Source organism: Cordyceps javanica, chromosome 1 (genome assembly GCF_051103115.1).
Source record: "Cordyceps javanica chromosome 1, complete sequence".
In the NCBI taxonomy this organism is placed as follows: Eukaryota; Fungi; Ascomycota; class Sordariomycetes; order Hypocreales; family Cordycipitaceae; genus Cordyceps; species Cordyceps javanica.
Window position 1 is genome coordinate 4,873,689 of NC_139295.1, and position 25,716 is coordinate 4,899,404.

The window sequence follows — 25,716 nt, forward strand, 5'->3', positions numbered from 1 at the left end:
TATGTGGCTAGCCAGGCACGCAAACAGTCTGGGGCCAAGCCAGCAAGCTCCTTGCAATAACGCAATGAAGGTAAGTATGCAATCACTGGGATCAATTCATGGGCATATGATTAAATGAAGGTGGTGAATCAAATCGAGGTCAAAATGGCCTCTGATGAAGATTATGTTAAAGGTTCAGGTCGCAAAAGAGATGGTAGGTCTGTGTCAAGTCTGTGTGCTGGCTGTGGCGGTAGTGGTTGATTATTGTGGCTGTTGTTGTACCAGTACGGGCCAATGTGGCTGCTACTTACTGTTACTTATCTGCGGCCGTTCTCTGTGCGCCATGTACGATGGTGTATGCATCTGTGGCTTGCCATCTGTGGCTAGTACAGTCAAAGTGCCCATCCCAATCAAATCAGTGCCCACAGCGCGCTAAAACAAGAAATGCTTGGCAATGCAAAACATGCATCTCATCGCCTAATCATGCCTACCTACTCTCTCGTCCGTCCTGACAAGTTTGTGCTTATACTTGCTTCTGCGGCTGTTTGCACAGTAATGAATGAAATATCTTCGAAACTCAACTCCTCTCTGCCCACTCATTAATGTCTTTTCTCTTCCCGGCATCTCTTATTTGCTCGTTATTTCCCCTGCTCCCCCCCTTTCCCCTCTCTCTCCCTTTCCTCCGTGCGTCTCTCAAGCGGCGTCCCGTGGCGTCGCCCATCATGTCTCAGGTCATCATAGCGCTCGCGCCCTCCTCTCAGATGGATGTGCGCAACTTTGGCTGGCCAAGTCGTCATGAAAGACAACTTTTGGTCTTTTTTTTTTTTGCCCTTCCTTTGCAAAAATCAAAGCCCATGGGAAATGTCTCTATGACAACGCCAAATAGAAGAAGAAAAATATGAAAATCTGAAAGAAAGCTCAAAATATTACCACAAACTCCCTCACTCTTTTTTATTTCCTTTTTGCGTTTTGGTCTAGACATATGTACCGCCACCCAGTCTCTTGTTAGTAGTTCCATCGCCGCCCTCGCGCGAGTGAAACATCGCATGCCAAACCTATCCAACCACATCCCGCACGACTCGAGCCGCCCTGACGTTGACGCTCCAGCACGCACGGTCTTGCGTCTTGCCACCATGCCACTTGTCATTTGCTAAAACACACCACCGCCCATCAGTCAACGGGAACATGCCTCCAAGAAGCTGCACGCTCTCTCTTTTGTCTCTCACTCGCTCTCTCTATCCCTTCTATTCCTTCCCTCTTTAGTTCTTTTCTTTCGTTTTCCTCTGCTCTCTTTTCCTTTCTTTCTTTCTTTATTCACTCCTTCACTCAACTTGGATCGTCAAGGCCCAGACCAACTTACACGGACATCGTTCATTGTTCGATTGACACGCCATACAACTATACACCAGCTCAGCAAACAACACACACTGCCACGTTCCTTGTCTCTTACAACCAAACATTAGACCAACACACCAAAAAGAGAGAAAAGACACAAGCAAGAGAAAATGCGGAGCCGATTCTTCAAGCAGGATGCTCGATACATTGCCCTCAAGGAACTCAACGGCGAGGGCAAATATCTCCGCGCCCGCACATCCCTCGACTCAGCCGGCGACGAGTCCGACACTTACACGCCGAGCTTCAAGAAGCGCATGTCCGACGCCTTTTCCAGAAAGTCGCCCTCCCGCCGCCTGTCCCTGACCCTCACGTCGAGCTCGCAGTGGAAGCGCGCGTCCCTCAGCCGCGCAGTGACCGCCACCAGGGGTGCCCTGGCCGGCATGCCCCTCTACCGCCGCGACAGCCACCGCCGCGGCCGCGACGACACCGACGACGAAGAGGACGGGGAGGCCGACGAGGAGCTCGCCGTCGAGGCGGTGGGCAAGAAGCGGGCGAGCTGGATCCAGAGTTGGATCACTACCCCAGCGCCCGAGTTTGGCACCACATTTACGATTGCACACTCTACGCTCTTCGTTGCCGTCTCGGTTTGAGAAGCTGGTTTTGTTCTTCACTTTCTTCTCTCCCCTTTCAAAGGCTCTTCAAAGACTTTGACCTTCATTTGCAGCAATTGTCTGACGGTTTCCTTTGTTTCTGGCTTGGCTTGGGTTGACTTGACTTTGCGTTCTCGTCTTGGCGTTTTGATGCATTCACCTTCATATTTCCTTTTGTGCTTTGTGTTAGGCATACATGTCCATAATCAGAAACCATCTTCAACATCATCTGGAATATGTATAACGCGCCCCGATAGCAAGGGGAGCCATTGACCTCGTGCCTTGTGTCTGTGTATGAGAGACGAGCGAAAACAGGACAGACGGTTCTCCCAGAGTCTCGGAATCAATTGCTCATCATCCCTTATCATGACTAGCCCTTGTTCGCTACTGTACTGAACTCGAGCAATGTTAGCTGTACTCACGCTACTCTTCTCCCGTATCTAGCTGAAATATTGAAAGGCTGGCAAACTCTAGTACAAGCCTGACAACAAACTGCGCTGCCTGGTCTTCGACAACGTGCCCCCCCAATTGGCCTGGTTCGTGGGCTCCCGGCTCCTTTAAAAAAACCTCAACTGCCGGTGGGGGGGCTCTGATATAGCACCAACGTATTATTGTCGCAGGGTCTAGGGGGTCGTCTTCTCTCCAGGGACGACAAGGCGGGAGCTGGAGGAGAGTGAGGCTCGAAGTAACGTTAGATTAATGGCCTGCAGTTTTGCCAAGTCTCGTAGCACTGGCCACTGTGTGCGCCTGCGTGCGTGCATGTGTGTGCACATGCCGGCGTTGACAATTGAGAGATGAACCACTCACGGGGTAAGCAGATACAAGTAGTTCAGCATAGGCGTCTGCGACTCATTGATGGAGATGTGTAACGAGCATAGATGCGACAACCTCGTGGTTTCTTATAGAGGCAAACAAGCCCAGTTAAGCATGCGCAAGCACAAAATAGGAGAAGGCAGAGGCAGACGTTGACTTGAGAACGAACGGGGCTCCAGACGGTTGGTACGGTGTGGCGCTAGTTTGCAGCTTGTTGGAACCTTGGGTCTCCTTAAGAAAATTGACTTCAATGACCAGAGCAGAAGCCCAATGTGCAACAGTGTTCGTCTTCGGTAAACATTCTAGAAGCCCCTGACACCCCGGGCACTCCGTTCTTCCAGATGATGATGGACGGACGGGCCTTGCGCCTGCCGGCTTGCCAGCCTTGTCACAGGAGGCCTTGTCACAGGAGGGGGGCATTGGACCATTGGACGAGACTCGTTGGCAGCTTCTTGCGGCATGCGAATAAGACGTGGGCCTGCGAAACAGAGTATGCAGTGGTCAGGGGCTGTTTCCGATAGTTCATACCCACCAGGGTGGTCAACCGGGCTCCAGGGAACTAGCCGGATCCAACTCTAGCTTCACCGTTGTTGGGCCGCGCTGGACAGGCAATTTGTGACAACCCTGCACCAGCGCGCCGACCAGGTAATCTCGCTACAACGTGTCCTGCGTGTGGAACGGGCATGCGGGCCAAGGAGCCTGGCGGCCTGGTTAGAAGTGCTGGCATGCAGATGTGTGTCATCGTGGAGTTTTTCGAATCCCTAAATTTTCTAGCCCTGCTCCAAGGCAAAATCGTGAGACGAGCCACTATGCCACTATCGTCACAGAACAGCTCCGAGCCAGCGCGGGTGCCTGTCTGTCTCGTCTCACGTCGCAGATCTAGCCGGCTTCAAAAGGGCGGCAGCCAATGACGGAACCACCAAGCGCAAAATGAGTCCACGCCCGCTTTGCAAAGAACCAGACCGATGGACCCTGGGGCAAGGAGAGTCAACCGCAGCGGGGATTCCAGGCTGCTTCCACGGCAGCTCAAACTTCAGCTTCATGCTGACAGCGGATACACGAACTTGTCACGTTTTCAAGGTGGTTGAGATGAGGGTGGCCATGCGCGTCCTAAAATATGTCTGGAGCCGCGTTCCTGTGTGCAGATCCCATGGAGCAGATAGCCTGGCGACCAGGACTGTAAGTGAGACATACTTTTACAGTATTCGCGAATGCTCGGTACATACTCTGTAGTTACTGAGTACAGTATTTGTAAGTAGGTAGCACGGGTTACTAACGACGGGCATTTGCCTCTTGTAGGTAATCTGCACTTACTCCGTCCTGATGGTGCAATAAGACCAAGAGCCGAAGCGTTGCGCAGGGAGCCATGTTGCCACGCGAGCTCTGCATCTCCGCACGTCCTCCTCATTCTTCTTTTTTTCTTCTCTTGCTGAACTGATTCTTAATTTGTGATGCCATGGGCACACCCCTATCTGCAAAGGTCGATCCTGGCTGCCTGGGTCCAGTTCACGACACTGCCAATATTTTATCCAAGTCATCTATAATAGGAGGATGCGTTCGTGACGACGAAACACGGAAGCAGACTGGTCGCCAACGTGTCGGGAGTAGCTAACACGCCACACGAAGCTGTTTCTTACCGTTTGGGCTGATGGGCAGTCATTCAGGATGAGTTTCGCCCTGTTTCGCCGTGCAAGAAGAGTCTTCCATCAGTATCCGGAAGCTTGTCGGCAATCAAAACAGACCGGCTAAAAAGTAAGTATGGAGCCGGATTGCCCGCAGGGTGGCAGGGTGGCAGGGGCATCCTTTTCCGGTCAAGTTCTCGAAGGGCCAGCCGGTGCAAATGCTAAGTTAATGTTGCCTCCTGTCTTGTTGAACACGACTTGGATCAGTCGAACGTGTTGTGTCCGCAACTCGAAAGCCCTCTTTGCCTTTGTTGCAGAGCACCGGCACTAGTGAAAGGCCACAAAGGCCCAGGGCCACCCCCCAGCCTAGTCAGGTCCAGGACCAGGGACGATGCTAGGATGCAACCTGCGAGGGCTGGCTCCACTGCAGTGTTGAGAAAGCTGGAATTAGATGAGTACGCTCGGCAGTGTGTAACGAGCATTGTATCCGTACGGAGACAGTGTACAGAATACTTACTGTCAGGGCGATCGCTCTTTTGTTAGGCAAGTAGTAGGCGGTGGCAAAGCGTCGAGCACTTCTCCAGTGAAGCACAGAATATAGCTCGAAATTGCGTTCGAGGAGGTGTTGAGGGTCCTCGGTCAATGGGGTGCGTCAGAAAGTCTGCGACGTGCGCCGATCTCCTGGCGATAGGCTGAGGATGACGGCAAGAAAAGCCCAAAACGAGGTCATGTCATACTTGGTCGCTCATGATGGCGACGTTCCCCAGGGGGGAGCAAACGCAAAGGTTGTGGTGCTGGTATCGGACTCGATACTTGCTCGTGGCAAGTTCATTCACTACCTAGTAAGTATCCGTCGATAGCAAAAAGGTAATCAGTAAGTGGTGCGCTGACTCCACGAACGACGGCCTGGAAAGGCCACAAACCCGGGCAGGTTCCGCTTGCTAGCGATGCTCTACACCCAAAGGATGTGAGGACGGAGCTGTCATGAATTCCAATAGTCGTCTCAGATTTACAGGCTTCTACAGTTCTCAGATACCTACAAAACAACCAAGTTAAGTAGGCTGGTAGGTCCTGCTTTTGGAGACAGGCATCACAAGGTGGAGGGGAGGGCTCTGGAACGGTGGACGAGTGGATTTCAACCGCGGACACTGTGTACACGGTACCTGTTCTTGTGGGCACGGGCGATATTAGACATATTAGACGCCACGGGCAATTGCGCATCTGGTGGTTGCTGGTGGTCGCGCACGCAGGGGGGGCCGGACGATGATCTGGGCCCCTGTCTGCGCGAGATTGGTGTGGCGGCAAGTACCTAAGACTGCGAGACACAGTGCGTAATTGGTCCTCCACTGTAGATTGATGACAATCTCGGTATCGGCACCTAGGTAGGTGAGTACTTAGAATTTAAGTAGGGAGGGAGGTAAGTACCTAGGTAGGTAGGTACCTACCTGTCTACCTTCGTAGCTACCTAGGTAGGTACTCACACAGCGCAGGGCATCTGGTGTCCTTTGCAAGGGCCTCACCGGATTCAGGTGGCGCAGAGGATAAAGAGAGCTGTAGTCTGCGCTGTAAGTAAACTCTTCACAGCGCCATAGTCTCCTCTTTCTAGCGCCCGCTCGCCCTTTTTCGCCGCTGCCACCGCAATCCCGCCTTCCACTTCCACTGGGCCATCTTACTAGCCTCCCCCCGAAAGAACCACCCAAAGAACCAACCCCCCATGGGTCTTCCTCCCCCCCAGCACGGCCCCTCTCATTCTTTTTTTTTTTCTTCCCAAGTCCCTCGCAAACTCATTTCCTCCCGACGAGCCACACTAACTAAATCTACCCGCCTTCTGCTTGCGACCAGTGCATCGACGCATTCCGCTTCCTTTCCTCTTCTTCCTCGCTTCCTTCCATCAGACGGTTTCTCCTCCTTCGCTATCCTCAATTGGCTTGCCTTTTTTTTTTTTGCCTCACTTTTCTCGACTGGCGCAATCCGTATTCTTTGGTGAGTCGTTCTCGTCCCGCTTCGCACAAGAACCCCAGCTTCACCACTGCACTGTGTCCGCCACTACCAGCCACGCCCAGGGGGACGCCGGGTACGCTGCTCCAGTGCCGCCTCACCGGCAATCATCGCCAAACTTCTCATGTTCTGGTCATCGTCATATTCCCATCCGGTGCAGCGGATCTACAGTCGCAGCGTCGAGCGTTTTCTTGCTCGTTTTTTCCTGCTCCACAGCGCACACTCGTGTTACGCCCGTGCTGCCACCATTCCCGTCGCGCCTCAAGCCTCTTCCCCTATTTTTGCTGACCCCTCTCCGCAGACACCAGATCTCATCGAAGGCTTCACAAAATACGGCTAGGACTGCCCGCGATAGTCTTGAAAAGTCGAAAACGACCTCTACTTGTTTCGCAACTTGCACCATACGAGCATTCGTCCATTCAATCCTGTCAATCCCGTCAAGATGGGTTGCGGAATGAGCGCAGAGGAGAAGGAGGGCCGGGCCCGCAACGAGGAGATCGAGAACCAGCTCCGCCGCGACAGAATGATGCAGCGCAACGAGATCAAGATGCTTCTTCTTGGTAAGTCAATGTCTGCCATCTCTGCAGATACCCCTTGTATCTCCGTATCTAGGCGCTGGGTCGGGTCTGTCATTCTAACCGCTCAACCAGGTGCTGGTGAATCCGGCAAATCGACCATTCTCAAACAAATGAAGCTCATTCATGAGGGCGGCTATTCCCGCGACGAACGTGAATCATTCAAGGAGATCATCTTCAGCAACACGGTCCAGTCCATGCGCGTCATTCTCGAGGCCATGGAGTCGCTCGAGCTCCCTCTCGAGGACCAGCGCATGGAGTACCATGTCCAGACCATCTTCATTCAACCCGCTCAGATCGAAGGCGAGGTTCTTCCTCCCGAGGTTGGCGGAGCCATCGAAGCTCTTTGGAAGGATCGTGGCGTGCAAGAGTGCTTCAAGCGCTCGCGCGAGTACCAGCTCAACGACTCGGCTAGATAGTAAGTGGAACCCGGCCGCTCACGTCCTCATCGACAACGTCGTATTTATCAATGCTCACCACCCTCCAGCTACTTTGACAACATTACTCGCATCGCCGCCCCCGACTACATGCCCAACGACCAGGACGTTCTCCGCTCGCGTGTCAAGACCACCGGTATTACTGAGACCACTTTCATCATCGGTGACCTTACCTACCGCATGTTCGACGTTGGTGGCCAGCGTTCTGAGCGTAAGAAGTGGATTCACTGCTTTGAGAATGTCACCACCATTCTCTTCCTCGTCGCCATCTCCGAGTACGACCAGCTCCTTTTCGAAGATGAGACCGTCAACCGTATGCAGGAGGCTCTGACCCTCTTCGACTCCATCTGCAATTCACGATGGTTCACCAAGACATCCATCATTCTGTTCCTCAACAAGATTGACCGCTTCAAGGAGAAGCTGCCGGTCAGTCCTATGAAGAATTATTTTCCAGACTACGAGGGAGGTGACGACTACGCCGCTGCTTGTGACTACATCCTGAACCGCTTCGTCAGCCTCAACCAGCACGAGAACAAGCAAATTTACACACATTTCACGTGTGCCACCGATACCACCCAAATCCGCTTCGTCATGGCGGCGGTCAATGGTACGTCGGGCCTGCCCGAAAGCTGACTCAATTGATATATACTAACTGCCTTCTAGACATTATCATTCAGGAGAATCTGCGTTTGTGTGGTCTGATTTAAGCCGTTGTCTGTTCTCGACCCTCGATTTTCTTTTGCGTTTTCTTTTTAGCACCCATGAATACCCTCAAAGTCGATTACGAAACTATACGGACCAAGGGGCGGCTTACGAATTTGTACACAAATGGTCATCATGCCAGCGACCCGAGCCTACGGCCCGAACTAGCGTCCGATATTTTCTTCGTTCTAACTCAAGATCATTCGGTCAATCGTCATTCCTATCACGCGACCGGCTTCGCTTCAATCCTTCGCAACAAGGAGAATAACTAGGACTCTGCATCTCGAATACAGCAAACAAATTGTTGCAGATATGATGGCGAACTGGCCGTCATTTCTGGCGCAAGTCGCTCAATGCTCCTTTCAGCAGCTACCAACGACATCAGCCTTTGATCAGGGAGAAAACGGAGTGGATATTTGTTGTTTTTTTTTACTTCTTGTTATCGTTCCCTCTCATTCATCGTTTTTTATTATCAATGCTCTTTTATTTTTCGTTGCCGTGCTGTTCTTCTTGAGCTAGCCGCTGCCTGTAAAAAGAGAATGAAGGATTTTTTTAGTTGTTTTCTGCGGTGACCAGGTCCTCGGGTGAAGGAGAGCAAACGGTGTGAACTGTATCTTTTTTTTTTTTTCTATAATTTCGATTTCTTTGGTTTCTTTTTGGTCTGTCAGATGGGAGAAGACCGGTGTCAAGAAAAGCCGGAATACAAGAGCGAAGAACGTCGGCGTCTTGACGGAAGAAGAGGTACAAGGGCGCGCGCGGTTGATGCATTTACTTTGTTTAATTACGAAATCATCTTTTCTAAAAACAAACACCTCTTCAACGCGCATCTCCAAGGATCACGACGTCTTTGTGTGTGAGCTCAATGCTATATTAATTGTAATTTGTTTACAAGACCCCATAATAATACACTCGTCGCCTGCGTCATGGGGCCTGGAATCCTGTACGCGACGAAATAGACTGCTTAGGGGGTTGGTAATTGTCCATTATAGCAAACCGCTAGATCGTATTTAACACTCCATTTGTTCCCGCCAGCGAAAGGCAGCTTTTTCTCCCGGAACATTGGTCAGACCAAAACGCTCCAGGTACAACAAAGATAAGCAAGTTCTGCGGGAGAGTTGGCCAAATAACCTTTATCAAAGAAGCAAAAACAAGACGCGAGATTGTAACAACGTGATTGAGACGGATCGCTGTGACGCAAGAGAAAATCCAGCAATACACGCGTTTGGGCGGCTCAAGACATGGGGCTTCCGTCGTGAACCGACTCAGTCTCCATCGTCTCCATCCGTGCATCATGTGCGTGGCCCGGTGGCATCATTTGCGTACTCGCGTTCTCTTCATAGTGTTGTTGTTCTGTCATGCCCTCAGGCGTCCTCATATACTCCTGATATTCGGCAACGCGCATGGCCAGCTCCTCAGCTGCCGTCTCGATCCGGGCAATGTGCCTATCCCGCCGGCTCAGCATGGCCACGTCGCCCATGGCCTGGTAAATCAACCGGCGCGTTGGGTCATTTGCCATCCAAGACGCAGCAGCAGCTGAAACGTCGTGACTGCTGCCGAATGACATTCCCAAGCTGGGCAGGCCGTGGGGTATGGGCGGCGGTTGGTGGTAGTCAATGTAGGCCGGGGGCTGAACTGGGAGGTGCTCGGGGGCATGCGGCTGGCTTTGGGTGGAGGCGTTGCTTTCATTGTCGTGACGAGGCGTTGCCCAGTCTGAGATGGGCTTCAATTCATTCTTGGGCGATGAATAATAGGGAAGGTTCTTGCCTCCGGTCTCTTCAGGAGCGTCGGCCGAAATGCCACCCAGAGTTGCTGAGGTGGGTGACGCGGTAGACGCGGTGGCAGCACCGTTGCCTATTCTTCACTGTAAGTCACATTCAAGAAGGCCATATCTCCGCCCTTTGCAGACTACAACGTACCGTGAAACGTGCAGCGTGAGCCGCTAGCATTGTACCAGCAGTTGGTACAGCTGCCACACATCTGACCGTCATAGACCACGCATTGCGCCCAAGGGCCGTGGCCTTTGTGGCAATTTTTGCATGGCTTATCAGCCACCTGGCCCGTTACATGAGCGAGAAAGGCCTCCATGTTGCTGCGGCGGTCAATGTTGAGTTTCTGGTCTGGGCGGCGCTGCATCGGTAGACGCTTAGCCTCTTCGCCGGCGACCTTCTTGCAAAGAGCGCTTTCGAGCTTGACAGCGGCGCCGTACTTGGAGTAAGCCAATTCGGCGGCAGACGGATATCGCTCGGGACCTGGCATGGGATAAGGATTTGGTTGGTTGGAGAAGGAAAAGGCGTCACAGCCATCTCCGCCGCCGATGCTGGATAGAGGGCCGCTCTGAGGAACAGGCAGAGCCAGCTGGCCGGGGCCAAGAGGAACTCGGTTGTTCAGTGCACCATTGCCATTAGCCTGATGATCTCTCATTAGCATGTCGTTTGTTTTGACCGGTCGTGGATGGAGCAAACGCGATGACTGGATGAAGGAAAGCCTGAGGTGAACGGATTTTCACTCACTGTTCCGTCCTCAACAATATATTGGTGATCTAGCTGTTGCTGCCCGGTGTCGGACACCGTTTTGCGGTAGCGAGCACTTCCATTGTGCTTGGTAATTTTTGACGGTCGAGGACGAGAGGGCATGCTGATCGTTCCTGCAAAAGGACCTACTGACTGCTTCGAAACTTCAGATGATCCTCGTGATATGGGTGGTAGGTCAACGGCTCGGTGTTTGATCGTGTAAGTCAAGTCGCCAGCTGGCAGCAGCTGGCAGCGATTTTAGAGTGCGAGTGCACGAGCCACACGTTCGCCTGCCTCGAAACATCAACTGCGTGGCCAGGTGAGATGTATGTGAATTTGGACGCGTATGGTGACTGTATCAAGTGTCTGTGTTTGTTTCTTTGTTCATTCCGCATAGCCCTCTGTTCATGAAACTCTAGCTGTGTTGCGGGCCTACGAGGGCACATCCTACTCCTCCACCCCGCTTCGATTGTGTAAGTAACCTATGCGCCACCAGCACCCGACTGCTCCCACATACTTCCACCACGTCCCTCGGTGATGTCCTTCCATTGCTGTGCAAATTCACGTAGACCTCCCTCTCCAGCCAGACTAGCATCGACAACTTCTTTGGGTAGCTTGTGCGCCGAATATTGTGGGGTGCTGAAATTATATGCACCGGGATCGTTCTTCTCAACGATTCTGAGCTCGGGGAGGCGATCAGGACTGTACTCTTGCAAAATATCGTCGTCAAACTCGTCTGCAGTAGTCTCCCCTCCGCTGACGTCGGCAGCGTCTGCGCCTGCGGGCGGCCCATACAGTGGTCTGGCGACTTCTTGTTGGAGGAGCTCTTCCCAGCTGAACAAGAGCGCATCGGTACGGATTGCCCAAGGATTAATATCCATAAGTCTGACCTTTCCTAACCCATCATCTGCTAGAGAATTTTCCGGAACATAAACATCGAAGGTGAAGCTGGCATCCGGAAAGGTATGACGTAGAGTCTCGTTGTGGAATTTGGTAATTTTGCGCCACAAGTTCGGTCTCAGGCCCTCAAGAAAGTTGTAGTAGTTCAGGTCTCGCTGCGATATTGCAATAAGTTGGCGATGCTTGACAAAACACCTAAATTCCAGGGCTACATGAGGTGTAAAGTAGGGGCGAAGAACGAGAATTGGACGGAAGGGCCGGCTGGGTTCGGGAGCGGTACACCCATCGAAGGCATGCGCAAGGTCATGAGAGACGAATGATGAGGACTTAAGAAGTAGGTAGATGTCGTTGGGCGATGTACACTTGAGAGTATTCTGGTGTGCTGAAATCCACTTTGCATCTTTGGGTGACGACCAATTCAACTTGGGGGCAACTGCCCCGCCAAGTTCATCAATAGTATCTTTGATCGCTTTGTGAGTTTCGGGAAAGCGCTCATTTGGAGGCCGCTGTGAGGGTTCGTCGCTGTCCGAGTCTTCACCACCTTGTTGCGCATTGTTAGAGGTCGTTGCGCCAGAACTTTGCCACTCATCGTCTTGCGCCTCGCCCAGAACATCGCTATCGTCTGCTAGAATAATGCCATCCTCTTGTAGATAGGCGCTGAATTCGTCAGGAATCGGAATAATTCTTGACTTGATACATGAGCTGCGGTACTTGGGGAACCAGGCGTCATAGGAACAATTTTGTATATGGTCTTTAGTGACGGGGGGGAATACAAACGCAGGCTCCGAGCCTGCGTCATTGTCTTCTCCCATGTGTGGCATTTTGCTGATGCTTTGCTTCGAAACAAAAGGCTATTCAATCATACAAAAGAAGAAACGACTGCTGCCTTTAGGCTGATGACTCAAAGCCATGAAGGGCCTTCCTTGACTCACACTGGAGTTTTGTCGACTCTCGTTCGTCCCCCACTAAGACTGCAGATTCTGCCATCCTTTAAACCCGGATGCGCCTTCACCGCCTAACTATTCTGGTTCTGAGTGACGTTCTGTAGTGACACCCCACTATATTTCTAACAGGCTTCCAGCCAGCCAATGTAGCATCTCGTGAACAACTCCAGTCGTTGCATACAGTCCTCGCTGACTTCGCTGTCGGCTTCATTATTATCTTAATCTATAGTGATGTCCGACAATGTTGGTCTGTCCACACCTCGTGGTAGTGGAACATCCGGTTATGTTCAGAAGAATCTGGCGCACATGCGGCCGCGCGATCGCGCTGCACCGTATCCCAAAACCACAGAATCCCTACCTCACAAGCAACGGCAACCGGACAAGGGCATTCTTGAGCATGATCGCAAGCGCGAGATTGAGGTCAAGGTGTTTGAGCTCCGCGACAAGCTAGAAGATGACGAGTAAGTTGAAGCACGACGAGATGGTTTCGCATCCAACCGGAAGGGCTAACCGGTTGATCCAGGGTGGAGGAAGACGAGATTGAAAAGCAGTGCGATGAGCTCAGGCAAAAGCTGCTCGACGAAATGAATTCCGGCAAAGGCTCTGGCGGGCCCCGGCGCCAATTCAAGGAGCATCAGGTTCACGCTATGGCAGATGCCAAGATTAAGGAGTCTGAACGTTTAAGGAAGGCACTAAAGATAAGTTCGGATTATGAAGAAGGAAGTCACTGGAGGAAACAAGAACAACGGCTGAGGGAGAGCCTGCGAGAAGACGAAAAAGTTGCCAAGCCCAGGGAGGAAGACTAAAAGCTGCGAGCGGGACTCGCTATCGCAATCAATAGTGAGGCTGGAGTTGAATTTAATGATCCAGTTTACATTATCCGTGCGAAGGTCCGGTTTTCTCAAATGTAAAGCACGTTTGCATCAACGCTTTCTCGGGCAGAGTCTCAGTCCAGAAGAGTGTACGCAATATGAGCAGTCCACGTCAACGCTTATATATAATATGGCACAATATACGAAAGACGCTTAAATCGATTGCGGGAATATATTTCCTGATAGCAACGCCATAGATTGTACATACCGACTGTTTAGCAACAAACATATAAATGTAGATACAGGGTAGGTAATTATCGAGTCTGCGGGGCGCGACGACCAAGTCGCAGTGGCGTGGGCACACGTCACAGGCCAGCCATTTCAACATAGAGCTACCTAGGTATGTACCTAGAGGTACCTTAGTACCTAGGTAGATAGTCACTTCGACACCTGTCTCGACAACTTTTTGGCAGTTGCCAGTCTACACCACGTCGCAACGCATGATGGCGCGGGTGTCGACATCATTCTGGCCTATGAGCAATCCAGCAGATGCAGAAGTTACCGAGCTAGCGCAGATCCTCAGTCGATTGCGCGATTCGATTCTGCACCCTACGCCCCAGCGTGAACGACAGCTTCGTCGAAGTTCCATTGAGAGGGAGAAGCTGGCTTCGGTAAGTCTGGCATATTCCCGCCCGGGAATAGTGACTGACGTGCTAAAATCATGTGCTTTAGAACCTGGAATACGTAAACGAAAGATTATCGAAGCTTGAACGGGATGCTGCTGCGACACCTTTCAAATCGAACGATGGCCCTCCCTTAGCACAGCACCGAGATGTTCTCGAGCTTTTACTAGATAGATTACAGGATCTGCGCCAGGTAATTTACTACCCATTCCCTGGTGAAACTTGGAAGCTAAAATATAGCAGGTCGCAGCGGACGAAGACGACTTAGACGATGACAGCTCAGACGACGAGGATCTCCTAGGCGGCTTCATCCCAACACCAAGCCAGAGCGCCACGTCAACTGCCGAAGATACCGATCCGCAATACACGCCGCCGGCATTTGACACAGAGCCCGACTCACCTAGCATACAAGACGAACCTGTTCCACGACCTTCCCCATCATCTCCCACGGCCAAAGCTCCCATCGAGGTCACTGTCCAGACCCCGACGCAAACTACACAGGCTCTGCGTGGTCGCCATGGCTCTGAGAATCCTGCGACCGCTACATCGTATTCTTCAGCCCGCGCCGCGCTCTTCGCTAACCGTCGTAAGCCTGCGCCATCGCAGATGTCCACAGCTACGGCGGAAGCTATCCTCGACCAGCAGCGTGCGGAGCAGGACGCACTCTCCGAGTCCATTCTCAAGATGGCTGGTGCACTCAAGGCTAGCTCGCACAAGTTCTCATCGACCCTCGAGGCCGACAAAGAGGCGGTGAGCCGCGCGGGTGAGGGCATGTCCAAGACCGAGCAGAGCATGGAGGCCGCGCGCGGTCGCATGGGGACCCTACGTAAAATGACGGAGGGCAAGGGATGGTGGGGGCGGATGATCCTATATGCCTGGGTTTACGGGCTGATGCTTGTCTTGGTATTAATCGTCTTCGTTTTTCCCAAATTGCGATTCTGAAGGGCGCAAGCTAGGGTTGGAAAGTAGCCAATGTATTGATGTAAGCTAGTGAGCTATATGTATAAACGATGCCACGAATCACTCAAAGATTTCTATTCGCGTTACTCTTTCGTCGTAGCTCCATTCGCCCAGTGGCCTGTATGAAGCGTCATTAATAGGTTTCCTTAGGTGCACTGATCGCTGGCCACTTCAGCGCCGCCTTCTCCTTGAAGAACTTGCATTTGCAGCTCGGTCTCTACATGGTCGTCCTCTTGAGTTTCCCGAACTCCGAACGAATCACCGTTAGGAACCGCTCCGTCAAGCGTCATTGCAACACCATCGTTATTGATAATACTAGGGTCATGATTATATGCTTCTGTCAAGTCGACATGCTCCTCTTCTTCCTCTTCTTCCTCTGTGTTGTGGCTGCAGTTCAGTGGCGAGTTCTGCCGCTTCCACTGCGAGTTCAGCTCTACACAGGATTCGTACGAGAATCGAAGGCGTCTGCCAACGGGCTTGCCACCTGTCTTGGGGACCAGTTAACAGAAAAGCGCAGAATTTGAGGACAAAGAAGCTCACTGGTGGGCTGTAATGAAAGAAAGTCAGCGGCATGGTACCCTCTAGAAGCACGCGATCCTGCCACTCGATACCCGTCTTGATGCGGAAGAAATTCTTGAAAAGGTCCATTTCGTGGCGCCATTTGCCCGAACATGAACTCGGGCGATGATAGCCAGCATGCAAATCTCCCTTTCGTCGCATGAACTTGGCTGTAAACCAATACAAGTGCGGCTTGGCATTCGACTCCCACAGCTACACAACCTGATTAGTAGTTACCAGCAGCCGCTCGCAGAGTATAGCTTGAGTGACTCACCGTCAGCGTATAGCGTTGCCCAAACTCGCCATCATCAGAGTTATTGCGAGTGAGATCAATCTGATACCGAAAGAACTCTCGATCTTGGTAGACATGGAACAATGCTAAGGTGTGAGAAGGAACATTAGCTTTGAGCATCACGGGATATTTTTGCATACAACTTACTCGGGTTGACACCCCTCTCTCCCTCTCTCCGTCCACTTTCTTGGCGATTCTTTTCACGTTTCTCTGCTCTTTCTTTGGCGACAATGTTGCGCATGGAATACTCCCACTCGGGGAGACGCCTGTTGGCCACAGCAGAGAACTCGAGCCAATCATAATGCACAATGTGAACGCGCTTGTAATTCTGCAAAACTTTCTTGACTAAAACAGTGTAAGATGTTATCACGACTGATCCATGACGATTGATGGGTTGCTGCTACCCAAAGGCACCCTCTTCTTGAATTGCTTGTGGGTGCACAGAAGGTGTGTAACTTCATCTTCGAATTGCTCAGCGAAGCGTCCCTTTCGCAGTGGGATCCAAGTTCGAAGATTATCCAGTGTAATTGAGGGCGGCGGAGGCCCTGCGGCCGCAAGCACGCGGTTCTTGAATATTTGGCGGGGCATCGTGTGTACAATGGTTGTCTGGCGGATGCAGCAGGGAAGTGAGGAAGTGGAAATATCATGGAACTAGCAGGATAGTTGAAAATAATTCATAAGGAGAATAATAAAGAACTTTAAAACGCACCAGGAATTATGGCGGTGACCGGTGTGCAATTGTAGCGTACAAACAGAGTCCTCGCGAGACGTAGATTCTCGCCGAGATAATCTAGTAGCGCAACAGATGAACTATTTTCGAAGTGAACAGACTTAATAGTGCACATAATCAGATCATTCTATTTTTAATCATGAGGCATTTTATGTTTTCTATGCATTTCTATCGAATCGACTTGGAGTTCTTGATAAACGCCTCGATTCTCTCCATACTCTGCTCTCCATCCTCTTCAACACCACTGCTGACATCTACACCGATGACTCTCTCGGCTAAGTCCCCTAGCGCTTTTACTGCCTCGGCAACATTCTCTGGATTCAGTCCGCCGGCCAAGAACACTCTCAGATTCGGATCCTTTTCCAGGACGGCCTGGACCTTGGATACATCTAGCAGCTTACCAGAACCAGCACCAGAGTCGAGGAGCGGGACGGTGTGGAAGCCACGGAGACCGAGACCAACATGACCAGGCTTGAACGCGCGGATGACTGGGACAGGAATAAGGCTAGCCCACTCGATAGGCTCATCGCCGTGAAGCTGGACAAGATCCAAGTTGTAGCGTTTTTGCTTCTCCAGAACCTCGCTGAGCGGCTGGTTCTGGAAAATGCCCACAAGACGGGTCCGCGAGCTCTGGAGTCGACTATAAGCGCCCTGGAAGTAGTCGGCAGCACTTGCGACCGGTACCGAGGGTTCAAGTTTGGAGCTGGTTATACCAGTGGAGGAGTGCACCGCTTCAGAGATGGCGAGGGCCGTGTCGTTGTCGATGCAGCGCTTTGCACCAGGCACTAAACACATACCGACAAAGTCAGCGTGTGAAGCAACTGCCCTCTTTGCTGCAGCAGCGCTTCGTGTGCCGCATATTTTTACCAAAAGAGGTTGGCAAGGCTCTTTTTTCGCTGCTGGTGCCTTGCCAGAGCACAACTCGCTGATGAAAACACTGGCGTCTGGGGCTCTCATGATAGCTTCACCGACTAGAACAGCATTGACACCGTCATTCTTGCACATAAGGACATCATCATAGGTGTTAATTCCGCTCAAGGCACAAATGATGGTGGTGTCGGGAACCATGCTTCGGAGACGACCAGTAGTATCCAAATCAACATCAAAAGTCTCCAAGTTGCGGTTGTTGACACCAATGACCTGGGAGCCGAGGTTGACAGCAATGGTCATCTCGTCAGCATTCTGAACTTCGACCAGAGGCTCCATGCCGAGAGATTGAGAGTATTTATATAGACGCGCAAGCGTTTCAACATCCAGCATCTTGACAATGAGAAGAACAGTATCCGCGCCAGCGAGACGGGCTTCCAGAATCTGGTACTCGTCAAAGATAAACTCCTTGCGAAGAATTGCGGGTCTGTTGGGCATGCCGTCTAGGACCTGACGGACTGCCCTGAGATCCTCGATACTTCCCTTGAACCAATCAGGCTCTGTCAAGACAGAAATGACGCTGGCACCAGCCAGTGCGTATTTGCTAGCTTGAACAGGTGCGCGAACATCGATGTTGAAGATACCCTTGGATGGAGAACCGCGTTTGATTTCAGCCATGAGTGAAACGTCAAATGGGGTTTGGCTAAGACGCTTGACGAATGGCACTACAGGCGGAGCAGCACCGAGGTCATAAGCGGCTTGAAGGTCTTCTAATCTCTGAGAAGGAACTACACGCTGCGCCTCCACAGCTGCACGACGCTTGGCGTAGATTTTTTGTAGAATATTGTTGCTCTTGGCAGGGACGGACGCAATCGTCTGGGCCGGTTTTGATTCTGCTTGTAGACGAGTGTTGTCCTCCCAAGTACCACCCTGCATCTGCAGAAAGTTTCGGATCATGGTGCGGCCATTCTCAGTCAGAATACTTTCGGGATGGAACTGCACAGCCTCCATCGTATACTCCTTGTGGCGGACACCCTGGATAATGCCGCGACTGCCGTCAGGCTTGGCGACCCAGGAAGTGACTTCAAGGCACTCAGGAAGGGTGACGGGTGATCCAGCAAGCGAGTGATATCTTGTGATGGGGATCTCCTGTTCTAGACCCTTAAAAACACCCTTGGCATCATGAGTCAATGGCGAAGTCTTGCCATGCAGCCATTCTCCGGCCGAGTTGACCTCGCCGCCGTAGACGTCAAAGATACATTGGCTGTCGGAAGTTAGCGTACTTGAAACAATGCGAAGAGATACTATGCTGGAATCATTCTTACAGGCCCATACAGACACCAAAGATGGGAATTTTGCCGGCAAAGTGGCGAATGGCATCTCGGCTAATACCTGAGTCTGTTGAAGGATGGCCCGGACCAGGGCTGATGATGAGTTGGCTGGGCTTTCTTTCGATGAGTTCATCCAGAGTTATCTTGTCATTGCGAATGACATGGACAGTGGCACCCTCCAAAGTCAGATACTGGTAGATATTCCAGGTGAAGGAGTCATAATTGTCAATGAGGACCAAGTTAGATGCCGTCAAAATCGGCGGTGAGTGCTTTGCCTCACGAGGAGAATGATCGATGATTTCGGGAGATGGCATCGTATTTTCGCCTTTCGCCGCTACTCGTTCGAGAGCAGAATAGAATTGTCTATGCTAAAGGGTGTCTCATCACAACTGATAACGTCGCCATTTCTTCGCAATCGGAAGCCTACTGTGTCCACAAACAATACGCACTGTGCAGATCTATGGAGCGACATGAGCCGTTACAGTGCGGGCATCAGCGCTATGACTAATGGCGCGCCGATGTAGCTGTTACAGGGATCGTCAGGGCTTGGTGCGGAAGTGGGTAGGGCCGATAAAGCCACCGGGCAGTACGGCCTGCTGCTGCCTCCCTTGGTATGAATTATAATAACAGTGAGTGCTAGAACTTGCTCTATGGTGATTTTGAGGAGGCTCTGTAGAGCTTGTTTAATTTACTTAAAAAAAGAAAAAAAAGAAAAGAAAAAGAAAACCTGAGTCTTTGCGTGTTTGAAGATCGAGCTGAGCATAGCATTGGATTAGGCACTACACCACAGATTAGTGGACGAGAGCTGCCATGATTAGGCTCCAAAAGCGCCGAAGCCGCTCGCACTGTACAAGCTCAGACCAGAAGGCCGGCTGATTCTCGGCTGGACGAAGCTCCCGAAAAAAAAAAGCTGGCCCACCAAGCTCCGAGCTCCTTCCTGTTGTACCTGAAAGTGATCGCGGTGCAGAGGCGCGTAAATCCAAGCACCCAATAATATCGAATTTAGGTGATGTGTTGCCTGCCATTGCCACCATATTGATGACAGTTGCGATGGCTCCCTTGTCAGACCGCATCTATTTCCCTTCCCTGGAAGAATGTCTTTCAGGGAACAAGGTGCTGCTGTAAGCGTTTGCTGTAGCTCGTTTACCTCACCTCGCGCAGGCATTGCTAACCATTCAAACACAGGTCATGGAAGCTCGTCGCAACCGCGCTTTCAGACAACTCCGGCCGTTTGCAGCGCAGCAATGCTCTCACTGAATTCTTTTCCGATGAATATGTGCAGGGACTGCTGAAAAACCCTATCGCTGCCTTTTCTCCTCCTGATGACGCCTCCAGTAGAGATTTCGAAACCAAGACAGCGCCGATCAACGTAACCTCCGCCTCGACCCAGAGGTTCGATATCCAGATTCTGAAAGAGGATGCAAAATGGATTAGCAAGAACGCAAAAACAAACCTGGTCGCCGCGTTGCGAGTTGTCATCGCGGAGCACCAGTCTCGTCCATCGCGCCATCTGGTTGGGCCGCTGTCATCGCAAGATGCCACCAACCTTCATGAAGCTGCCGGCCTGAAGGATGGCCAGAGCGCATCGTTCTTATCAGATCTTGGCTCGGCTGCTGCATTGGATGCCGACGAAATAACTGCCGAATTCGAGAAGCAAGAAGCCCGCCGCACGCGCCTCTTTGAAACTTTGCTAAGCGAACGCCGACACTTCATGATGGTCATCGATTACGCCAACTCTATCAAACTATACGGACGGCTTCCTATTTATGCGCGAAACAACGAAGACATCAAACAAACTTTCAAGCTAGGCACGCGGCCGACTAAGGAACAAATCGAAGCACTCCTTCCCGCCTACTTCAAGGTGCTCACCGACTGTACTGGACGGATAGAATCCGGCTTGCTTTCCACTACAGACGATGCTTTGCTTTCCAACGATAAGACCGAAATTGACTGGCTGCGAACATTGTTTACCGAGATTGTTCATGCACTCTCCGTCATATTCCAGCTTGTAGATAGCTCAGGGGACGAATTCGCTCCACCGAGCTCTGTGACGCAATGGTTCTCTTTAATGGAAATGTACAACTTTTTTGAGTCTGTACAGCCGATACATGAGAGTATCGCTGAGCTGATAACACCACTCAGAACGCTTGCCACTGCCGTTTCGGTCATTATGCTGAAGCCAAAACGCTCGCTGGGCTACTTGAACGAAAAGGATGAGGAATCTGGGCAACCTGACGATACATTTGACTCATTTTTGCTGTCATCTGAGGTACTGGAGCAAATACACAAGTGTATTCTCAATGCGGCGAACATGGACATTGAAAGCGCGACGCCAGCCATTTTTACGTGGGCACTCCTTCTTCACAGGCTCAATGCCTCCTACCATAATCGAACTGAAAAGAGAGACAACCTCTTACAGCAGAATGCCAGGGAGAAATTCGAGTCAGGAGAGGTCGCGCGCCCAACCCTTGGTCGACGAAACTCCGCCGGCAGTCTTTTCTCAATCGAATCAACCAAGTTTGACAACTTCCTGGAAAATGCCACAACTCCACGAGATGCCCAATTCGTGGAGCAATTGGCTGCCAGTGTGACTACTGGTGGAAGAGTGTTCAATATTATGGGCGCTATGGCAGATGCGCTCGGTCCGAATCTCTCGGGCTGCGCATCCCCCTTACTAAGCTCGCGTATCCGAATTGTTTTTGCCGATGTCCTTACAGTTAGCTATGGCTATATTGGCTACCAAGCGGATAGTCTCAGCTGTTTATTTGGCTTACTGTCACCTGGCCGCGGATATTGGGACTTGTCCTCGATCTCAAGTCTTCGTGCCTCTGGCGATACCGTGTCTTCGTTTATCAATGACGATGTTCTGATGCATTGGTACTTTCAGCAAGCTATGGACCGATACCCGTATGAGTTCCTGCCATTCATTTCACTATGCAAGCTGCTTTGCACAGTCACCGGCGAGGTGGATGACCAACGGTACTCGGACGTTCTGAATCTCCTGCGCAACACGCCTGCCTTGACTCTAAAGTTGCCCAAGGGCTTCCAAGAATATGAACTTGTCCACGAGGACGAGAACACGAATTCATTTTCTCTGACGCAAGAAATCCCTCTCATCACGCTCTCGTCGTCCTGGAAGAAGAGACAGATAGACGACGATGCCTATCGTCTGCCTCAAGGAACCCAGGGGCGATTCATAACGGACAGTGGTCGGTTGGCTCTTGTCGAGTACCCGCACTCCACACTGTCACTGCTCGGTCGCCGCCTGGAAATTTATCTGATGAAGGAAGGCTATCAGTGCCAATTTGCGTCGTTGCAGCCTGACGAAATCGCCGAAGTAGTTGATCTATTCGCTACACTGATCCGAATGGAATACCTAAAATTGGCTGGCAACCCTGAAGCCTTGATACGCAGAGATGATGATATCCTTTCAGAGATCAGCAAGCATATCAGCGGCGGAAAGGATATTGTCACCATTGTTTGCGACACCATGGACTACTTCATGCAGGAAGAGCTGGAAATGACCGAAGAATCTGCCATCAATGTAATCACAGCTTGCATAAAGTTCTTGGATGCTATCTTGCCCGTTCAACCCAGCAGAGTATGGTCGTACCTCGCCCGGAGCGAGCTACTAAGCTCCGAATCGAGAGCCGGCAAACTCTCCAGGCTGACTGGTAGCCTTGACTTGGTATCCGAGCGCCTCGAGTTCCTGAACTCGGCCCTATTATTCTTCTCCAACATTGTGGATACCGCCCTCGCGTCTGGTGTACAACGCCAAGCTGGAAACAAGGCACGCGGCCGGCAACAAGAAGCCAATCCGTGGTTGGGTACGTCGGATAAAGTTTTGTCCAAAGTGAGCCTGGCTGTAGCAAATGCTGCTGTGGACATATTCGAAAACACTTCCACTTGGCGGTTTGATACAGAGATCAGTCGTGTCTCTCTGCTGAACAGCGTGGTACCCCTGCTTAACAAGATCATCCACCACAGCTACAGCATGGGCAAGTCAAGCGAGTCGGAAAATCTCACAAGCTGCCTGAAGCCAGCAGCCACGTACGTTATCGACTGCTTTCTTTCGCCCTCTAGCGGAACCCTGAGATTTCAACCACTGTTATACTCATTTATCACCGCGCTTCTTACACCCGAGTCTACGCTGTACCCCTCAAAACTAAACCTTCTCCGTGCTGAGGTGGAATCTGTTCTCACTTTTGCAACTTCTCTTCTCCGGGCTGCTAGCTACCTGGAACGATCCTCCAGTATGCTGGAGGGCTACCTCTTTAAAAGCTCGACCTTACTAGCTCGCCTTTGCGCAGTATCGGATCTCTTCCGCACGCCGATCCTATCTCTTCTCCAGGCCCTGGTCTCGAATGCAGGCAAAGGCTCCCGTGAACCTCCATCGCTACTTGGTTATCTTGGACCTCATATATCTAAGTCATTTATTACTCTGCTCTCCGGCCTGGGTGAGCCATACGCTCTGCAGACAGATGTTGAAATAATTTGGAGATTCTTTTCTTCGATTCTGCGAAACCGTCAGCAATGGATGTCGAACTGCCTTCTCACTGGCCAAACGCCACGTGAAGCTATGGCCAAGGACAGCAAGACGACTGACATATCGGATGACTCGGTCTTTGCAACTGCTTTGTTTAAGTTGAGAAACATACAGAACTTGGAGTCTACCGAGGCACTTGCAATTCTAGATTTCATTGCTTCGGCGCAAAATTACTGGCCCTGGACAGTTTTCACGTTGCAGAAAGACACATCATATATGGACGGGTTGCGCTCCTACGTGCGTGCGCTAAAGCCTTCGCACCTTGTTGTTAAGTCCGATAGCATCCGTGCCTGCCGCGAGGCTAGACTAGCCGCGTATATTGCCGAGACGTTTGCCATGCAGTTGTATCATTCGCGACACTTGGGAAGTGCCGAGGGATTGGCTAAAGACCTCGTCAACGACTTGGACTACTACCTGCGCGATGGGGTCGAGGTGGCTGGATACAACAAGTCGCTGCACAACAATTTTGCGAAGAACTTTGCTAATAAGTACTTTGGCTGCTCAGTTGATAGCTTTAAGCGAACACCTCTTGAGCCAGGCCACCTTGGACCTGACTACTACTACGATCTAGAGCAGGCAGATACAATATTGCGATTCGACCCCGGTTGGCTCGGACGCAAGGCGAATGGCTTCAAAAATGAGATGGAGCTGGCAAACACGAATTTGTCGCTGGTCGATGCTCAAATTGCTCTGTTTCACTCCTGGGAATTTCTGCTCGTTGAGCTGAGCACCTGCCTTCCAAGCAACGAGAACGTCAGCAAGCAGATGCTGCAGGTCGCACAACAATGTCTCAATGCCAACCAAAACGTTCCTGGTCCGGAAAGCATCTTTCTGAAACTAGTGCAAGAACGTGCCAACTTGGCGCTTGTACTTGTACAGCGCTTGGCAAAATCCAAGTTGCCAATCCAAGACGTAAACCAAATGCTTGGGACACTGGTCGGTACTATGAGTGGTGTAGATGAGCCATTCGCCAGCAGCTCTATTGGATACTACCGAGTCCTCCTGAAGGCACTCTTTGTTACTCTGCGCGCCTATCATGTAGGCGGGGATAGGAGCGACCAGAGTGAACAGGACATATCTGAAGTGCTTGTCAATCTTGGCGGGTCCTCTGTCTCGGTGACCCAAACAGTCTTGAGTTTGCTGGACGGCGTTGTTGGACGGGGTTTCCGCGCGCTTGTCAGCCTGATCCATGATGGCGATGCTGAAGTCTATCCGGAAGACTTAGGCTTGCTTACGGCTATCATGCAGGCCGCCCTGTCGCTACCTACAATTGATCAGTCCCAAACCCAGGTTCTCAACATTATGGCCACCCATGACGTCGTCAATGCAGCGACATCACTATACTCGTGGGCTGACCAACTGGCTATCCAAGGCGACCCCGTCTACGGTGAACTCGCCGTTCTGTTTCTACTCCAGCTGTCAACCCTACCTCTTGTTGCAGAGCAGCTAGCCTGCGACGGCATCCTTAGTAACCTCTTGTCTGCCAAGATTACCAAGGTGATGCTGAAGACAAATATTTCGCCAGTCTCGGAAGCACCAATCGCACAACGTTGCTACGCAATCTGGGTCAAAGGCATGTTGCCATTGATGCTCAACTTGCTCACCTCACTAGGTGCTGCTGTAGCACCCGAGATTACCTATGTGCTGAACCAATTCTCGCATCTGCTAAGTGCGAGCGTGGACCGCTTCGAAGCACCCGGCGCAAACCGAACAGGAGCAAAAGTCACGACGCAGTATATCACCCTGCTGGCCACATCCGAAATCAACTCGCTAGCTATTATTACGCGCGTGCTCACAGCTCTGCGCGTAGCCAACACCCGCGACGTTGGGCCTGTCCAATGGGACGCTAGTGGCCTGCTTGAAAATCTGGAATATTGGCTATCGAGCCGTCGGCTGCTCAAAGAGAAGCTGCTCCCGCTCGGCCAGCGCGAGATGGAGTGGCGGACGATGAAGATTAGCCCGGCGGCCAGCGAGAATATCCTTGAAGCCAAGGTCGTCTCGCAACTGGAGATTGTCCGGGATATCTTGGCTGACGAATTGGAATAGGAGGAAAGAGTGGCTGATCATTTTATTGTAATTTTTGTGAATGGAATAGCAGTGGAGACGCAATGGGCAGTTTTGATTCTGGCGTTGGTTATTGGAAACCCCGTGTAGTGTTGTGCATTAAGAAAAGCAGAAAAGAGATGAACTAAGCAAGAACCGAAATGCCACGATTCGGGATTGATAGCGAATAGGGAGAGATGTTCCCGATTTACGACTAGTGAGACGAAGAGCGACGGCGATGAGGGTCGTAGATGTGAGAGGTTATATTAAATTGCACCTCGCAGGCGCAACCGTGCCCAGCTGGTAGTTTTTTTATTGTTACAATATGTGCCTCAGCGTCGTCGCGGTGCTTCCAGTTTCAGTTTCTGGTGCTCCATTCCTCCGCTCCTCTCCAAGCACTCAAGTGTTTTGTTCGTGTTGATACAATGT

General features: G+C 51.4%; 9 protein-coding genes across 9 annotated transcripts; 5 read left to right on the forward strand and 4 right to left on the reverse strand.

Annotated features, from left to right (window-relative positions):
• Nucleotides 1-1,484: 1,484 nt before the first annotated feature.
• On the forward strand, nt 1,485-1,964 carry V2A60_001466 (uncharacterized protein; the record flags this gene model as incomplete). Its single annotated transcript, XM_083252827.1, has 1 exon — nt 1,485-1,964. One exon carries the CDS (start codon nt 1,485-1,487, stop codon nt 1,962-1,964), a length of 480 nt encoding a protein of 159 aa, XP_083108953.1.
• Nucleotides 1,965-6,839: 4,875 nt separating this feature from the next.
• V2A60_001467 (guanine nucleotide-binding protein subunit alpha) lies at nt 6,840-8,116 on the forward strand (the record flags this gene model as incomplete). Its single annotated transcript, XM_083252828.1, has 4 exons — nt 6,840-6,957; nt 7,048-7,390; nt 7,460-8,016; nt 8,073-8,116. The coding sequence occupies 4 exons, from the start codon at nt 6,840-6,842 to the stop codon at nt 8,114-8,116; spliced, it is 1,062 nt and encodes a 353-aa protein (XP_083108954.1).
• Nucleotides 8,117-9,342: 1,226 nt separating this feature from the next.
• On the reverse strand, nt 9,343-10,744 carry V2A60_001468 (DUF3716 domain-containing protein; the record flags this gene model as incomplete). The annotated part of the gene is made up of 3 exons (XM_083252829.1): nt 9,343-9,962; nt 10,028-10,517; nt 10,622-10,744. 3 exons carry the CDS (start codon nt 10,742-10,744, stop codon nt 9,343-9,345), a joined length of 1,233 nt encoding a protein of 410 aa, XP_083108955.1.
• A 359-nt stretch (nt 10,745-11,103) lies between these two features.
• V2A60_001469 (cell proliferation protein CDC123) lies at nt 11,104-12,342 on the reverse strand (the record flags this gene model as incomplete). The annotated part of the gene is made up of 1 exon (XM_083252830.1): nt 11,104-12,342. The coding sequence occupies one exon, from the start codon at nt 12,340-12,342 to the stop codon at nt 11,104-11,106; it is 1,239 nt and encodes a 412-aa protein (XP_083108956.1).
• Nucleotides 12,343-12,696: 354 nt separating this feature from the next.
• V2A60_001470 (U2-type spliceosomal complex subunit CWC21) lies at nt 12,697-13,271 on the forward strand (the record flags this gene model as incomplete). The annotated part of the gene is made up of 2 exons (XM_083252831.1): nt 12,697-12,926; nt 12,989-13,271. The coding sequence occupies 2 exons, from the start codon at nt 12,697-12,699 to the stop codon at nt 13,269-13,271; spliced, it is 513 nt and encodes a 170-aa protein (XP_083108957.1).
• A 509-nt stretch (nt 13,272-13,780) lies between these two features.
• V2A60_001471 (uncharacterized protein) lies at nt 13,781-14,902 on the forward strand (the record flags this gene model as incomplete). The annotated part of the gene is made up of 3 exons (XM_083252832.1): nt 13,781-13,948; nt 14,010-14,153; nt 14,204-14,902. 3 exons carry the CDS (start codon nt 13,781-13,783, stop codon nt 14,900-14,902), a joined length of 1,011 nt encoding a protein of 336 aa, XP_083108958.1.
• Nucleotides 14,903-15,066: 164 nt separating this feature from the next.
• Nucleotides 15,067-16,358, reverse strand: V2A60_001472 (BRCT domain-containing protein; the record flags this gene model as incomplete). Its single annotated transcript, XM_083252833.1, has 5 exons — nt 15,067-15,404; nt 15,499-15,691; nt 15,753-15,856; nt 15,918-16,115; nt 16,175-16,358. 5 exons carry the CDS (start codon nt 16,356-16,358, stop codon nt 15,067-15,069), a joined length of 1,017 nt encoding a protein of 338 aa, XP_083108959.1.
• A 310-nt stretch (nt 16,359-16,668) lies between these two features.
• V2A60_001473 (uncharacterized protein) lies at nt 16,669-19,012 on the reverse strand (the record flags this gene model as incomplete). The annotated part of the gene is made up of 2 exons (XM_083252834.1): nt 16,669-18,631; nt 18,693-19,012. 2 exons carry the CDS (start codon nt 19,010-19,012, stop codon nt 16,669-16,671), a joined length of 2,283 nt encoding a protein of 760 aa, XP_083108960.1.
• A 736-nt stretch (nt 19,013-19,748) lies between these two features.
• V2A60_001474 (nucleoporin subcomplex protein binding to Pom34-domain-containing protein) lies at nt 19,749-25,290 on the forward strand (the record flags this gene model as incomplete). Its single annotated transcript, XM_083252835.1, has 2 exons — nt 19,749-19,819; nt 19,884-25,290. 2 exons carry the CDS (start codon nt 19,749-19,751, stop codon nt 25,288-25,290), a joined length of 5,478 nt encoding a protein of 1,825 aa, XP_083108961.1.
• Nucleotides 25,291-25,716: the final 426 nt, after the last annotated feature.